General features: G+C 37.9%; 1 protein-coding gene across 5 annotated transcripts in view; it reads left to right on the plus strand.

The window, feature by feature from the left end:
- The window catches only part of arhgef6 (Rac/Cdc42 guanine nucleotide exchange factor (GEF) 6), a 30792-nt gene that overhangs the window by 1335 nt on the left and 11452 nt on the right, over positions 1-18005 (plus strand). For 4 of the 5 annotated variants that reach the window (XM_004073194.5, XM_011479956.4, XM_078953992.1 and 1 more), the window contains exons 2-14: positions 81-164; positions 1735-1819; positions 5978-6096; positions 7169-7373; positions 7527-7579; positions 8329-8423; positions 8630-8725; positions 11263-11385; positions 13322-13460; positions 14515-14574; positions 15484-15630; positions 16744-16830; positions 17054-17120. In XM_004073194.5, coding sequence (XP_004073242.1) covers positions 81-164; positions 1735-1819; positions 5978-6096; positions 7169-7373; positions 7527-7579; positions 8329-8423; positions 8630-8725; positions 11263-11385; positions 13322-13460; positions 14515-14574; positions 15484-15630; positions 16744-16830; positions 17054-17120 — 1360 coding nt within the window. Of the gene's footprint in view, positions 1-62; positions 165-1734; positions 1820-5977; positions 6097-7168; positions 7374-7526; positions 7580-8328; positions 8424-8629; positions 8726-11262; positions 11386-13321; positions 13461-14514; positions 14575-15483; positions 15631-16743; positions 16831-17053; positions 17121-18005 lie in introns of all 5 variants that reach the window. The other variant, XM_078953991.1, reaches the window with a different exon arrangement.

Genomic DNA, 18005 nt, shown 5'->3' on the forward strand with positions numbered 1-18005 from the left:
CGTATCAGATAAACAGTTTGCTTCACCAAAGCTAGATACTAGACGTTTTTCTATTTATCTAGTGTTTTGTTTTATAATAGTGTTCTCAAGAACCAAGAACTGAAGCGGAATGCATCTCCAACATCCGAGAGTTTTTAAGAGGATGCTCGTCCTTGAAAGTAGAGGTAAGGTGAATCTGATGGACTTCTTTTTGCCTGTTTTACCTTAAAGACATGAGGAGCTGACCTTTGACCTTTATCACTATTACCTGTTTACTCTGTCCTTGGAATCTCTTGCAGGTCTTCTGTCTGATTTGACCAACTCTTGCTTGTGTTTGGGTATTTGTTGTGTGAGCCACTTTCTAGGCTGTCACTCACACTTACCAGGGATTGCTGGTCAAAATCCTTATTTATTTGTATTATTTTTTGATAAATTCTTAATTTTATTTTATTGTTATAGTGCTTATTGTCAGTAAAGACCTCTAGGTACCTTTTGCAGGTTTCTATTGCTGAACAAGAAACCAGGCGAATTGCTTACAGATGTTGGGAGTTTACCTCTCTACCAGCCTGCCTGTTTTTACCACAGCAGACATTAATGTCTCCCTCAACTTTATAAATAATCGGCTCTGGTTAGAGGCCCAGAAATGATTCCTTTGAAGCGTTAATCGAGTCAGCCCAGCTTGGTCCACTCCGGTGGTTTACTAGGCTTGCCCAGCTGGCTTGTTATGTCTGAGAGGTCTTCTTTGCTCTTATTCACCAGCTCGGTTTTAGCCCATAATTAGACCTTTCGCAGTCAGCCAGTAGGTCATGGGCAGAGGTCTGTGGAGCGCTTCTGCCAAATGTATCAGCCAGAAAATATCTTTCAGTCATTCGGGGAGAGCATACTTTCCTCTTCTTTTTCTTTCTTTCTTATTCTTTCTGTTATATTACTAAAGCAAACCGTGCCTGTAGGCCAAGTTACTACATACATAAAGAGAGCAGCAGCCATTCTGCTTTCACTTCTGCTCTGCGAGGACAAAAAAAGGAAGACTGCTGCTTTTGTTGAGCCTCAGAATTTTTTTTTACTGCATAATATTCACCAGAAAAGATGGACTGGTCAGAATTCTTTTTTTTTTTTTTTGGATGCTAAGAAGACAAATATTTATGGGAACTATCACACTTTTAATCACAGATTGTCTCTGTTAAACATGGCTTACCTGTCTTTCCCTCTGTTTTTCTTAGCTATGCAACAAAATTCCGATTTCCAATTTTTAAACAAACATAAATTACACATGAACCACCTTATTGTTGATTAATAAAGAAAAAAGACAGACAAAGTGGATTATAACAGCTATATAGATCCTGGGATGACCTCATATTGGCCGCCATACTGGTCGAACATTGCCCAGAGGCTGCACACAGCACAGTTTATACTACTTAAACTCTATATTTAAGATGTTTTATTTAAAATGTGAAACCTTAGCCAAAGGAGGAAAGAAGATAGCTGTCTTGGACCGATTAGGCAAGCAGTGAGTGTGCAAGTGTGTAAAGGAAAGTGGACAGGAACCACAGATGAGTATGGCCCGCCATTTCCTTCTTTTATTAAAGACTGAAAAATGACGGAAAACAGGCCATGTACATAGATAGATAGATAGATAGATAGATAGATAGATAGATAGATAGATAGATAGATAGATAGATAGATAGATAAAAAAGCTTTTTATAAAGGGCAGCTTTTGGTTTCTAACATCCTCTTCTCTGCTACCTGTCCATCCAGGGCTTTGAACCAGAGTGGTTATATACTGGAGAGAATTTCGGCAAAGTTCTGGCTACTTTGATGGCATTCAATTTTGCTACACAAGGTAAGAGTGAAGCTCTTTTTCCCAACAGTGAATTTGACCCTTGCTGGATGACTTGCTTCTACCTAAATCCCTATCTGCTTGATTTGGAGGATGTTGCCCTTTTGTTTATTTATTTTTTTTAGACCTTTGCAATAAAGGATAGTGTGTAACAGATGGACAGCTGGCATGGCAGTATGTGTTTGTGTCATGCTGTGTTCCATGTTTCCTCACATGCATCTCTTGCTGAAATATTTTCTGTTCTCTGCAAATTTAGATTGAGCACCAAAAAATAAGTGAAGTAAAAAAAATGGTAAAGAAAACAAATCAAATGATAGAATGTTAGAGTCTTTGATCACTGTCTTTTTTTTCTTCCAAATCCTTGTTTAGGGTCAACTCACATACTGTTTCCATTTGTATTCTTTTCATATTTCCCTTTACAAATCTAAAACAGTTTATTTTTTTAAATAAAGATTTTAAAGTTGATTTACTGCATTGAAATCTTACATATCAGTTCTTTAAGGGTGTTCTAACCTGCTGCTTTTCCCACTGTAGAAGTGGTGGCATATATGTCCTAACTTGCACTTGGTTGTCAGCACATGCTGTTTATTTTTTCTCCTGAATTCATTCCCTTGTACACATCAGAAAGTGGTTTTGGTCTGAGATGATACCAGTTGCACATTTTCAGCACAAAATCTGCATTTAGCAAATGAGTAACAAAAAAAAGTAGTACCTATAATACATCAAGGTTAGATTTCCTTTCAGAGAGATCTGGGTTGAGTTGTGATTAATTCATGGTTGGACTAGTTGGAGGGCTGCATGATATTCCCTCCTGCCGTTCCTGTTTTGCAAAAAAATGGCACCAATAAGGATCTTGTTAATTAATGCCCATTGTTCTAAATGTCATCCAATGAAATGCCGTGAGGTCAAATGTTAGAGCTTAAAACCTACTTTTCATTGCTTAGGCATGCCAGCAGCAGCAGCTGCTATTGTGGATAAGCTACCGGTAGTTTATAGCAAAGACAAAAAAGCACAAAGGGCTGCTTTTATTCAGTGGTGCATGTGTAGCTGTTTGTTTCATTTAAATGCTTTGAATATTATATCCTTAGATATAAAGAGCTAACCGCAGATTTTTGCTGACACATGGGCTTGTTAGGCTTCACGCTGTGTAAAAAATGGAGAGTGTGTGATCCATGAGCTTCACCTGTCACTGCCATCGGTGCCATTTTTCATTCTTTTCACTAAGGCTTTTGTAAATCATTCTGGCATTTCTGGCAGATGAAGCCAACTCCTAATCATCTGCCTCTTTCCAGCCAAACATTTGTCGCTGTAAAAAGAAGAAGTGTTCCTGCTTTTTTTTCCTTTTGGTAAATGCGTGTAGAGTATTTAGCTTTAAATCCTAATTTAATATGAAACGCCTAATTGATCCTAATGAAAGCCTTTTGGATCAAACTATTTTCTGTCTTGGGACTGCATTTGCCTCAGAGATTTGCAGCGTCTCCATGTGTCACTGTACAGCATAAATCCTCTCATCGTAATGGATACCTAGTGTTTGTCCGCTGGGCAACAGCTGGCTGCAGCTGATGCATGGATCCAAGTTTCCCTGCAGGGCCGCGCGGCTGAGGAGAAGATGAACTGTAGTAAAGGAAATCAGATTTTCAATTTTCTTTACATTTTAGCCCCTAAAAATGAAACTTATAGCACACATAAAGTTGGCTAACTAGTATTAGACAGCAGTTAAAGACAGTTGGATCACATTTGTTTTTTTTATGTCTAAGCCATAAATTATAAAAATTTGGTTTCTCCCCTGTATTTGCTTTTGCCTTTGCACGCCTTTTGAAAAAAAAATTTATGTAGTACAATGATACCCCATCCACAAACAGGTTTAAAGTGACAGGATTTTTATTTGGGGGAAAAATGTTTTCCCCCTCACCAAAGGTAAAAAAATAAAAAAAGTACAAACGAGATGGATAAACTGTGAGTAACCATATTTTCTGATGGATTATAATCTGTTTGACAGAGAAGCAAAACAAAATGTCAGATAGATAGATGTGAAAAGAAAAAAACCCCAGAATGCCACTATTTAAAGAATTTCTGGACAAAAAACAAATACGATGACGTGAGTTTCGCAAGAGTTTCAAAGCTATTAAAAAGCTTCTGAGACTTATCTGAACCATATTTTCCACTAATTGAGACAAAGCGGAGCTTCCCAGGACTGGAGTGACCAGACGACCTAAAAAAAGTGAGTCATCAAATGCATCATTAAAGAACCCAGAACAACATGCAAAGACCTACAGGCTTCACTTGCCTCAGAATAAGGTCAATTTTACAATTTACCAATAACACAGAGTTAGGGGGGGGAATGACCCAAAGAAGAATTCAAAAACTCAACTCGCATTTAAAGACACAGCTGTGGTCTGATGAGATTTAACTGTAGATAGAAACTTTTAGCAAACATCTGATAGAGCCTTTTATATTAAAAAACACAAACACTGAAACATGGTGGTGGAAGTGTGATAGTCTGGAGTAGCACATAGCTTTAGTAACTATATAATTTGCTGTAAATGAAACGAGAATGTCTTCTCTCTACCAGAAAATAATTATGAAAAATGGCTCTGCTATCAGTGATAAAGCTGAAGATGACTTTGGTTATGCAGCAGTATGTTAACCCAGAATACACCTGGAAGTCTATCTTTGACTTGCTCAATAAACGAAAACAATGGAAACCCTAAAATGGTGTTGGCTTAGTAACTCAGAAGTTGAGTAAGATTCAGTGGCCTGGACTCATTCTCAAAACCATCCTATTTTGTTTAATTAAAGCAATGCGCTAAATAAACCCACAATTTATCCTCAGGGACATAAAAGAAGAGCAGTTGGCAGAAATGACAGCTTGTCAGCAGCCATCATTGGTACCACCACCTTAGTGTTTTTTTTTTTTTAGAACACCCACTTTTTCAAAAACAGAAGACTTTTGTTCTACCCCCTGAAATTAAATGATTGTCATTTGATTATTTTTATTATTATTTTTCATAGTTTGGCAAGGGATGCAACTTATACTCCACAGCGACTTATATTAGAAATAAATTGTTGTTGTTGTTAACCCTCCTGTTATGTTCATTTGTGAGGAACAGAGATGATGTTTCTGGGTCAATTTGATGTTTGAGGTATGTTAAGTGTTAAGAGTATGTTAAGTGACTCAGAGAATCAGCAAACCTTTTTTTTACAGTAAGATCTTGAAGGCTAACAACATAATATTCTATTTTTCAATGATTTCATAGATTCAGAAATGCAATAAAAAATGACAACTGTTTCTACAAATACAGGATGAAAACAGAGTATTAGTTGGCCAATGATGCTTCATGAAAGGAATAAATAAATAAGTTTGAGAAAGAATTACTGTGAAATTATGAGATAAACATTCTGCTATGATTGTGTCATATAAGGTTGTGAAAGTTATTAGTTCTTGGTCTCAGATTTTGTCAAATAAATTTCCCGTTAATATGCGACTTATAGTCCAGTGCGACTTATCTGTGTTTTTTTTCTACTTTATAATGCATTTTTGGGCTGGTGCGACTTATACTTCGCAACGACTTATAGTCCGGAAAATAGAGTAATTAGAATTTAAACAAAGATAAATGTCAAAGAAGCTAATAGTCAAGCTAATAATGTAAAGAATATTCCCTTTGATTTTTGAAGCAAGGGATATTCATACGATGTAAATATGTTTTTTTTTCTTTAAGGATCATTTCTCTGTTTTCTTGCTTTATTGATGTATTTCTTTGAACACTTTGCCTATATTTTTAGCAAGTTATGAGTTTGAAATTCAAGAATAGATTTATAAAAGCAAACTGAAACTAAAACTAAGAAGACAAAACCTACATTTTTCATGAGTTTTTTATGTTCTGAAACTGAAATCCTCGCATTTTTAACATCTAGGGTTGTTTACTCAGAGGTTGCTTTTTCTGACAGAATACGTCTGTTTTGATCAAATCTGATTAGTCGCTGTGGATTTAGAAATGCGTAGCCTTCGAGTGCCCACTGGCCTTCAGTGATGAACAGTGTTCGGATGAGTCATGACCTAGCCGTCCGCTCTCCCAGTGTGTCCTTATGCATGATCTGTGGGGGCGAGGATGATGATGGTGTGTGTCTATGCTAAAAACACATGTTTTTGTGTGTCTGCAGACTGTGCTGCTGAGAGATGTCCACAGTCTGCATCGTCTTCCCCTAACCAGGCGACTTCCTTACAGACACAGGGCTCCATCAAATCCAAAGGCTCTCTAAGAAGACAATCCAAATCAGTGGTATAGTATATTCTGACCATTTATGGCTAATCTATTCCTACACACATAAAACCATAATAATATATTTCCACAAAGATTATTTGAATAGATTGTAGCATTCAGACAACAAAACATAGTTCAACAAAGCATTCTGTAAACTCCCTATGCGATTTAAAAAAGGCAAAGCATAACACTCTCCTACTCTTGGGAATGGATTTGTTCTAATTTATTTGGGTTCATTTATACTGTGAGTTATCACAGTCTATCGAAGTGTACACCACTTAAAAAAATAAAGGACTTGTCTCTTTCCAGACAGTGTCATTAACTTTTCACTTTCAGAACAGCTTTGATTCATGGCTTCTAGCAGTAATAATTGTGGTCTTAAGGTGGCTTTTAGTGTCCAGACCAGTTTGACTGTGTGATATAGACACGAGTGGGACAGAAGGATTCACGGTACATTTTTACTGTGTCAGTGCAACGACAGAAGCAGGTAGAGTATGCACAATTTCTACTCAAGTAAAAGTAGTTTTGCTATGAAATATGGTTACCCAAGTAGAAGTAAAAAGTAGTCAACAGAAGAAATACTTGAGTAAGAGTAATAGTTTAAAATATATACATATTTTTTCCAAGTACCGTAATTAATGTGCAAATCGTGGTATTTTCAGATGTGTGGTAGCCAAAGACTAACGGTCAACACTCAGTATTTAAGCTTTTGCTCTATTCTGTTGAAAAAATTGCATCTGATCCAGTTGAGGTGAATTTTAAATGTTGAATAAAAGGTGTTTTAACAGTCCATGCATCACTGCTGCTTTAGTTTACAGCAAGTTGTTGGAGGCTCTGATGTGTTGGCTGTGGTTTAACAGTTAAAGCTATGCTGGGGAGATTGACTGTTTGAAATCCTCGTACTTCCTTCCACCTTTTTAGACAATTATCTGGTAATTATCCAAGAATAACTGTATGGCTGTAGCGATAATTTAACAAGTGTGTCTACATGTGAGAACATTTGGCCAGAGAAGACTGACACTGACGAGTCAGAAGTTCACCGATCAGTTGTCTAATTGTAACTTATCTTGCTCAAAAATGATTTGAACAGGAAATGTCGGAGAACGGCGGTGGCGGACAGCTGATGGTAAAGGCCCGCTTCAACTTCAAGCAGAACAATGAGGACGAGCTGTCCTTCAACAAAGGCGAGGTGATCCTGGTGACGCGGCAGGAGGAAGGAGGATGGTGGGAGGGCTCGCTCAACGGCAAGACAGGCTGGTTTCCCAGTAACTACGTCCGCGAGGTCAAACCCTGTGGTGAGTGGATCTGTGCTGCCTCCGAGACTTAAGTACAAATCCTTTTATTAAACAACAAGCCGGATTTTGAGTGTTAAATCCAGAAATGATCATGGATATGTGGCTGTTGTGTGAATTATTACTTACTTGATCTTATTTGTTTGTTTCTTTCAGAAAAGCCATTGTCTCCTAAAGGGACTCCGCTGACCAAGAACTATTACATGGTGGTGAGTTCTGTTAAAAAATCAAAATAATTTATTTATTTAATTTATTTTTAATGTGTATCTTATGAATTTTTGAGTACAGCTTAATAATTGATACTTTAATGTCATTTATTTTAATGTTTTCTACTACATCTACCCCATTTACGATATGAATCATTCTAAGTTTTTTTATTAATATATTTTATATTTAATAATTGTTTTTTTCAGCGTTTGTTTTTTATTCGATCTTTCATCAGGCATATTATTACGTTTAAGAATTAGGGACATTTAAAAAATAAATAAATAAATGTATGTATGAGAATAAAATCAAAGCTTTACGAGAATAAAGTCGTAAAATGATGAGGAAAAAAGATTGTAGAATTATTGGTAGAAAAATATTTATTTTAAAATATATAATTTCATAAGTTATACTTTGAGAATTTACCATAATAATGTCATAATTTATGCGGCATAAGGTTGTTTATTAAAGAAAAAAATGTCCTTGTAAAATTACAAGTTTTTTTCTCATAATTTTACGACTTTATTCTCATATATTCATTTCTTTCTTTCATGGTATCCCTAATACTGTCTAAATTACTTTCCATCCTTTTATAGAAATAAAACAAATTTAACATATAAAAAAAAGTTAAAAAGGATTACAGTTTTTATTTCCTTTTTGGCCTAGTTTGATGCCGGTTTTATAGTGCAGTATAACGCTGTGCATGTCTGGTTTCTGACAACAGTTACCAAATCCCCTCGATTTGCTTCTGCAGGTGGTCCAGGATATCTTGGAACATGAGCGAGAATTTGTCAAAGAACTGCAAACAGTTTTGACATGTTACTTGCGACCCTTACAAGCCTGCGACAAGTAAGAGCAACATCACAAACAGGAAACACATCCAATCATGGCTGCCTAGGACGCAACTGATTGTCAATAAATAGTTTTCTAAATGTTTGTCTTTTTTCTTCCAGCACATATTTGTTTTTTACTTCCCTGCTTTACACCTTTCCATTGATTTGTCATGTTTTCATGATTCTCATTCTCTCTGCTTATGCAAACATCTACGTGTTTAGGCTGCCCAGTGCAGACAGCGCCACCCTGTGTGGGAACCTGGAAGAGATTCTCACCTTCCAGCAGGACCTGTGCTCAGCTTTAGACGATTGTACAAAGTAAGTCATGTAGAAAAGAGCATATGAAATTAACAAATATTCTAGATTTGCATGAACTGCTGCAAAGGGTTGGGTATCACATGATTTCATTAAAAAAATGCCTGGTTAGATTTATTTATTGATTTTGATTCAATATTGATTTCTTTTTCAAAATTCCATTCAAAATATTACTAACAGTATTAATTCTTGCATTTAATGCTAACAGAAAGCAGTTCTTTTTGTTTAAAGACAATGGATTCATAGATTTGATGATTCAGTGAAGCTTTTTTAATTCAGGAGCTGATTGCTTTAGCAGAATGGGCAGGTGCAAAGACTGGAAAATAACAATAATTTCCATAAAGCAGGTCAGGAGGGAGAACCATAAAGTACTCCTAAACTTCCTTGTAGGTGACTGCATTAACTGTGAGCCTGATAAAATACAGTGCGTCCAGATTGTATATAAGGGTCAAAAATGTCATTCTTTGTTTTTTAATTACACTCATGGATTATATTATGTCCTGGGGCTCTTTGGATCACTGACATCAATGCCAGACACCTGTGATAATTAGTTTGCAAGGTGAGTTCAATTAAAGGAAAAACTACTAAATAAGGATGTTCCACATTATTAAGTAGACTGACATTTTCAATAAATATAGGAAAGAAAAAGGATCTCTGCTGCTGAAAAGCCTGAAATAGTTAAGTGCCTTAGACGAGGTATGAAGACTGAAGCGTGATCATCGTAATATTAGATTTGTGGCTGATTCGGAGCACAGAGGGGTTTGTAGAGATAAAGGCAGGATGATGACGCTTTCTGCCACACAAATGCATCCAATCAAGAGAGCACCTTCTAAAATATCATTACAAAACAGCAGCGATATATTTGAAGCTGCTGGTGTCTCTGGAGTCCCACAAACATCAGGGTGTAGGATCCTTCAGAGGCTTGTATTTAGATGTCAACCTTCTGATTGGCCACCCCATAAATAACACTAACAAGCGGAAATGGCTGCAGTGGTTAAAGACATACACGAAGAACAATTTTCAAACAGTCTTGTTCACTGATGAGTGCCATGCAACCCTGAATGGTCCAGATGGATGGAGTATTGGGTTGTTAGTATATGGCCACAATGTCCCAACAAGTCTGCATTGTCAGCAATAAAGTGGCAGAGTCATGTTTTGGGCTGGAATCATGTGGAGAGAGTTGGCCGGATCCTTTAGGGTCCCTGAAGGTTTGAAAATAACCTCTGAAGAGTAGGTGGAGGTTCTGACTGACCACCTTCTTCTGTGGTACAAAAAAAAGAACAGTGCTTTTCATAACAAAATCATCTTCACACATGATAATGCACCATCTCATGCTGCAATGAATACATCAGCATCATTGGCTGCTACTGAAAGAATAGGAGATGAACTGGTTGTGTGGCCCCCATCTTCCCCTGACCCCAACCCTATTGAGAACCTATGGAGCATCCTCAAGCAAACTATCTATGAGGGTGGGAGGCAGTTCACATCCAGACAGCAGCTCTGGGAGGCTATTCTGACATCCTGCAAAGAAATTCAAGCAGAAACTCTCCAAAAACTCACAAGTTCAATGGATGCAAGAATTGGGAAGATGCTACAAGATAAGGGGTCCTATGTTCAAATGTAACTTGACCTATTAAGATGTTTTTGATTGGAATAGCTTTTGGTTTAAGTAAATATGATTTCGTAATGCAAAAAATTCAACAAATTACCATTTTCAATTCTTTTGAATCTATCAAACGTTATGGAACTGTTGTGCGTAATAATGTGGAACAGTGCATTGAAAGAAACAAATACTGTTATCTTTAGGTTTGTTCAAAAACATTTAATATATACTCTAATGGTTAGTGACTTGAAAATTATGCTGATTCTCATTTGCATTGATAATTAAGAAAGATCCTAAAAAAATCCCATTTGAGTAATAATTTGGAACACACTGTACAGTTAATGGAGCAGCAGCAGTAGATGACAAGTATCATTCGAACATGGCTGACTGAGGAAACACTAAACCTCAGGAAAATTCTGTGCCCCTCTGCTGCTCTTCCAAATGATGGCTTTGGAATCCCAAGGAATGGTTTTGTTTCCTTTTCTCTTGAATTGAGGGATAAATCCTCGGTCTGTGGTTCATGAGTGGTTTGACGTGAGGACTGCAGCAGCTTAAGTCCATGTTGTGATGTACGTGTCCGTTGTGGCTCTCAAAGATCTAACAGCAGTCCAGTCCTCATGGAACTCACTGATCTACTGAATGAGCTTCATATTTATGTCAGGTTGTCCTTCCATTTAACTTCCCATTAATGTTTTTGGATAGGGCTCTCAGTGAACAGCCAGCTTCTTTTTGGTCTTACACCCCCTCATTTCCAAGTAACATTTTAGAGCCCAGGATTGTGTTTTGTTGATCCAGACAGACCCTTTTCAGGACAGGAAAGAAGTACTAGTATTTCAAACAAGTAAATTGATAGCATGACAGAATGTCGTTTTATGTTGTTTCCCAACCCTTTAATATTTCTCTACCTTGCCTTCTCGCCTTTTCTCTCAATGTGCAGAGTCCCAGAGGGGCAGCAGAGGGTGGCAGCCTGCTATTTGAACCTCATGCCTCAAATCAAGAACCTTTACCTAACCTACTGCTCCAGCCATCCCTCAGCTGTCTGCATCCTGACAGACCACAGGTAAGAACAAGACCCCCCATGAGGTCAGGTGACTTCACCTGGAAGAGACGTTTTCTGACGTTCAAATTTGCATCTGTAGTACTAGATTTTTGATTACTAAATCACATGTCTTAAATGAGATTGACTGGTTTTTGATCAATTAACAATTAACAAAAGTGTGTAAAATGTTCCAATAAACCTAATTAAAAGAATAAACTCAAGCAGTTTATAACATTCCAGTATTCCTTTTGTTAAAGGTGTTTAATCTTATTGATGTTTGAGGTTTGTAAGAACTAATTGTTGTCGTCTTGCCAGCCTGTAGTAACACTTCAGTTCACAAGGTGTCAGAGTGATGCTTTGTTGACATATTTCACGCTAAAGTTAGTTTATGCAGGTTCAGGACGTGAATAAAGTTTCCTTCAAATCCCTTCTCACTATTCTTAATGTTGATGTGAGTTTAGCTGTCAATACTGTGGGGAAAAAGATTCATATCAGTAATATTAGTGGAGCTGGTATGACGATTTTTAGCAATGTAGAGAATAATTGTCTGGGTCCTCATGCACACTCTTCAGAATGCACACAGGAAGTTGACTGTTGACAGGATATATAAAGTTGTGGTTATGTTAACAAGCAAAGCGAGGCTTTCTTTCACAGCGAGCGCGTCGCGTTTCAGTCGTAGCGTCCTTGTCATGTCACTTGTAATTTACCCAGTGCTGCCACGCCGCGTTGCTGCAGCATTCTGTTTGGTCGAAGCTGTGAGTTGTGGAAAAGCGTGCATGACACTGCTTTCAATGGAAGCTGGAGGAAAATTGTCATGTTATGTGAAATGATACGATTTCATGAGCAACTTAATAGTGGCGAGCAGCAGCGTGCGATCCTTTTTTTTTAACTTTCAGCAGCAATAAAATCTACAGTCTGCTGATACCACAGGAAATGCTGTTTAAACGCTGTTACAGATTATATTAGAGAAATGGAACACTACTTCCTTTTCCTTTAGTATGTTCTTTCTTACTGAAGCATAAATCAGTAAGAGCTTATCAATATTCATTTCTATTTGGTGGGTTATAGATACAGTTATTTGTTGCAAAATGATGTTGTTTCTTACATAAATGATTCTGTGTTCTTTGTAACTTTGCAAATCTTTACTTTAACCATAAAATAAAGAATAATTTGAATAACAGAGAGAAAAGAGCAGCAAACATAAGATTCCTACATTAAAAATGGACATTTGTGTGAAGTAATTTTTATGTCAGTAAAATTTTTCACCTTAAGTTTTGTTTTGACTGTATGCCACCATAGATTTTTATGCAGGTTATTTTATTGCATTTTTGTTTAAGTATTATGATTATGCTTGTAAAATAATTTTGAGATTTCTAACCCTCTTTGCAGTACAAACAGTTTTGTTTATGAATTTGATAACGTTATTTATGGTTTGATTTTGCTGCAATTCTATTATTTATTTCATAGCAGCACTCGATGTTTTGGTGTAAAACTTAAAAAAGTTGAAAAAATTTATTTTGCATTTTTGTTTGTAGTTTTGTTCTAGTTTTAAATATTGGGCTTTTCTGGGCACTTAAAAATGACTGATGTCCCCTGAAGTATTCTTCCATTTTTATACACTTATTTAATTTACCCATTGTAAATTCTTCCCCAAATTTGTAATCTAATCCATCAGGTAATTGAATAGGCTGTGAATATTCATTACTATTAAACCAGTGTCTTACTTTAGCCATGATTGAAATGCTTTATGTAGATTTCCACAATTATGGATTTTTGTTTAGTGTTTCTAATCTAATTTCAACCAAACAAGTTTTGCTAGTTCAGTTAAATGTATGTTTGAAAAGAACATCTAATAATAAATGTGTTAATACTCAAGGGCTTCAGACTGCTCTGTTCATTCCCAATAAATAACTTTATGTTCCCTCTAAAGGTGCATAAAAATGTGTTTGTGTAACAGTGAGGAGCTCGACAAGTTTATGGAAAGCCAGGGAGCCAGTTCTCCAGGAATCCTGAACCTGACCACCAGCCTCAGCAAGCCTTTCATGAGGCTCGACAAATACCCCACCCTGTTGCAGGAGCTGGAGAGGCACGTTGAGGTACTAGACTTTTAAATCCGAGTCAAAGAAACTTTGAAATAATAAAAAAGACAATGTGTGACATGCCTTATATTCATTTGTTTTTTCTTTCATACATTTGTCTTCCACCCACTCACAACACTGACGTTTAGAGGTTCTTGAGCCCGCTTCTATGGTATTTTGCATCAGTGGAAAACAAATCTTGGGTGTCAAAACAGAGACCATGTTTAAAGACTTTCAAATGCACGAAAAAAATTTCTCACAAAAAATTGTTGAGCAGCCATTCTCCAAATTTCAACACTGCGCACAACTCCAGGAGAATATTGCATCTCTAATTGGGCTTTTTTTAAAATTCCCAGTCTGCTCAGTGTTTGATATACTTAAAAGCGTTCCCAGTGGTCTTCTAAGTATGATTATGCCGTTTTCATCCAAAAAAAAAAAAACTGTCGTTTTCTAGGACATAGTTTCTGGAGAGTGGCAGGGGTTTCTTAAAAATTCACCTCTTAGTCGTTTGGCGTGGAGTAAACCCGCCCCCACTTCCTGTCGAGCATCTGTTTACGCCCTCTCCTGCTAGCTTACAGCCCCTCACACCCCCAACCTAACGTTAGTAGTGCAACAAAACTGTGAGTAATTTTGGAGCTACCCAGACGTACATTTTTGATCTAGATGTCAGCTCAGATGAGGAAAACAAAGACGTACATGACTCTAGTTGTCTACAAGTGGATGCATCGGAATGGAGCGGAGCAGGGAGCCTTTGGCTTGCTGATTACAGGTTCAACATCACAAATACAAGCCTTTTAAGTGACATTTTTTTTTCTGCACCTTATTCCCACCAATTTCAATCAGGAAATATTTAGAAATACTATTTTGAGCTTAACTTTCTTAAAATATGTCCTCCATCATCAGAAAAATGCCACAAGTGAGTGGGTCTTTATCTCAAAGAGTCGTAAATGTAAAACATCACATCTGTGTTTTTTTTCCCCCCATGTTCCTCCTTTTAAGCTTAAGGAAAACATGTATGATGCTTTTGACCTAACTGAAGCTTCTGTCTGGCATGGTGCTGTTTGTTTCGCAGGAAGCTCATCCAGACTACACTGACATTTTAAAAGCTACTGCAGCCTTCAGGAGCCTCGTGGTAAGTCCTACTGAAACACACCCTAAACTCTGTTTCTTCAACACCGTTTGTTAGAACAGATTTGCAAACAAAGCACGACACTCTGGGCTGCTCATATGATTCATAATTGGATTTCTGTGGAATTGTTTGTGAATTGTTTTAGCCCTGAAGGTTGATCTGCATATTCCGCAGGAGGTTCTGTATTGCCGTTGAACGATTTAGCCAGGAGGGAAACATCTTGATGGAGTCTATTTCTTTTCATCTGCCTCATGACGGGTGATTGCATTGTTCCTAGTGTAGGTGGGAACTGAAATGCCATTCTAGAGAAACTGGATTACAAACGAGCGACCGCATTGTACCTGAGTGAACACAATCGTGAGACACTGTTTCCCCAGTGGCTCCTTGTGAGACGATATGAAAGTGACTCACAGATCATGTCAGCAGGGCGACACAGGAAATGGTAGAGGGGGGGGGGATAAAGCGACGTGTCACACACGGCTGCCTTGTGTAATTTGCAAGTAAAAGCTTGTGTGTTTTGAATGTGTGGTCGGATGGGCATGTGCTTGAAGCTATGTTCTGCAGAGCTCTGACTTCAAAACCCTCCATTTTCTAGTAATGTGCAACGGAAAATAGTTGATGTTGCCTTGTCATTTTATTTTCTCCTGTTTAATAAGGGAGAGTCCCTGCAAAGCACCTGACAATTGTGCAACCTAGTATCTGACATAGTTCTCACAAGGAAATGAAAGGGAGAAAAAAGAAAGCATCACATTAACATAGTAGTTTTAAAGAAAAGCGGGATCCACTGTGAAAGATGTTTAACAGGAGAAACAACCGCTGCTTAAATTTGTGTCCAAGATGTCCAAAAAATGAGCAAGTCTGCCAGAGGAGCTTTCTAAAAGCATGTATTTGTGTGTTTGTGTGTGTGTTTAGGCACAGTGCCAGGACCTGCGAAAGCGCAAGAATCTAGAAATCCAGATCTTGTCTGAGCCAGTGCGAGGCTGGGAGGGAGACAGTATGAGGAGCCTGGGACAAGTGTCCTACATGTCCCAGGTCCATATGAGAAACGGGGGCAGCGAGGTAAGAGGCCCCAACTTCTACTGTCCTCAACGCACTGAGCAAAAATCACTGTCTGGGACCGGAGTGTCAGAATCCAGGCCTCTAGGGTCGGTGTCCAACATGTTTTCCAACCAACCTGCCTTTCTAGCTCCTTACTAGCTAAACACGGCTGATCAAGGTAATCAGCACCAGATAAGGCAGGATTTCTAGAAAACCAGCTGGAGGCACAAACCTCTTTCATGTCCTCAACGACATCCATGCATGCCTTTTTTGGTCTTCCTCCAGGCCTCTTTCTTGCTCCAACCTCTGCCTCTTTTTACCAACATCATCCCTGTTTCTTCTCTCAATGGGCCATAATCATCTCCATCTGCTTCCCTCCATTTATCTCTAAAACGTCTAACATGAGCTGTTCTTCTGATGAATAAAGCCCTGGTCCTATCTATCCTCATCACTCCCAAAGCTCAACATCTTCATCTCTTCCTACCTCCAGCTCTGCCTCCGGTCTCTTTCTCAGAGTTTCTGAACCAACAACATGGCTGCTCTCACCACGGTCTTCTACACCTTTAAATCAAAACCATGTAACATTTGTTTGAGAAATTTCCACACTTTTGTCTTTTATTCCTATTTGTCTCCAAAGAAATTGTCTGATGTGATCACATCGTCACTCTGTCTGCATTCCTGATCTTCATAAACTGAATTGTCCCCCACAAGTTTCAAAACAGAAACCCAAGTAGGTCGAGTGCATAATATAAAAGCGTTTCTTCTTTCTAGTGTGGTTTATGGGTAAGGGGGGAGAACTTTGAGGCAACGGTTGGAAGAAAACCCGAGATAAGAAACTTGGATTCATTCATATGTTTCCAACTGCACTGCCGTAACACACTGTGACACATACTTCACAACTTTTGTCCGCCGGTTGTATTTCTCATGTATATTTAATCATGACCAGCTTTTGCAAAGCTAAGCTGGCCTTGGTTAAAATAAAAATAGCGCACATAGTTTCCACTGAATTAAGCCAAGTCATTGGCATCCACTTGCATCAGAGATGAGTAAAAGACTGTATCCATTTGAATCGCTGCCCCCCTCAAAAAAAAACTTACAATGCATGCAATAAATGCAGCCAACTCTTGTTTGCAGGAAAAAGAGGAGCGATACCTGATGCTATTCCCAAATTTGTTGGTAATGCTCTCCGCCAGTCCTCGGATGAGTGGCTTCATTTTTCAGGCAAGAAATACATGTCCTTGATTTTTTTTTTGTGTGTGTGTGTGCCAAATGTATAACTTTTGTTTCCTACAGAATATAATTTATTTGCTAAAAGCTAAGATAGCATTTTCTTCTTATTTCACATAGTCAAATGTAGTCCAGAATAGTTTGTTAGTGCTCTTAAATTATAGTTTGTGTATAGTTATGATGTGCTTACCTTCATTTTTGTTTGTCTCTCATTCAGGGAAAGCTCTCACTAGCAGGAACCACAGTAACCAGGCATGTGGAAGAAGAAGCTTTTGACATCACAGGTTGGCATCTAAAATGCTGGAAAGCAGATCATTTCTGCTGGAGACTGCAGTGAAAGGAATTTCAGAATTATAGGAATGAAGAAGCTTTATGTCCTAAGTGAAAGTTCTTTGAGCCATTGTAGGATGGCTGTTCGGTCAAGGCTGTCCTGATGGCTTTTTGTTTTGGAATTTGTCTCATATTTTAAAGCATATCTAATATTGATCAAACATGAATTTATGCATCAGCTCCAACAGCTAACATCCATCGTAAGACAATCTATTCTTTTCTTCTTGCACCTCCTCCTTTTTATGATTTGTGTTGAAGCTAAATATTTGATCTTTTCAATACCTTGACTGATATGAAAGAACCACTTATTTGCTGACTTCCTTTTAATTGATTTGTTGTTCAGGAGGTAGGACCCACTGTCTTCTGGACAGAAGGGCTGGTGTTATGAATCATTCTGCCGCTTTTGATCAAAATATCCCACCTTTGTGAACCCTTAGCCCTCAGCTGTTTCCTGTTGACCTTTATTTAAAAAAAATAACATTCACTGTATGGCTTTTAAATACAGATGACAGTAATGTAGAAAAGCATAGTTTGTTATTGTTTGGAACAAGAATTGGTAGAACACTGGCAGACGCAAGTGTGTAATACATTGGTTTTCCAGCTGAGTCCTGGCTGGTTAAAATACTACTTAATGTTAGAAACAGTTTTGTGGCCAATTCAGCTTCACAGCGAGTTTTCTTTCCCACGTTGCTCTATAGAGTTGGACAAAACCTTTACATTCCATTTTTGCCCAGAAACAATAAACTGCATCCACTGCTGCCACCGGGCAGTCCTTCAAAGTCAAAAGCACACTACTTATATAAATTGAAAAAAAAGCATCCAGTAGGTTGTTGGTATTA

This window comes from Oryzias latipes, chromosome 10, assembly GCF_053564925.1.
Source record: "Oryzias latipes strain Hd-rR chromosome 10, Olatipes_Hd-rR_3.1".
NCBI lineage: Eukaryota > Metazoa > Chordata > Actinopteri > Beloniformes > Adrianichthyidae > Oryzias > Oryzias latipes.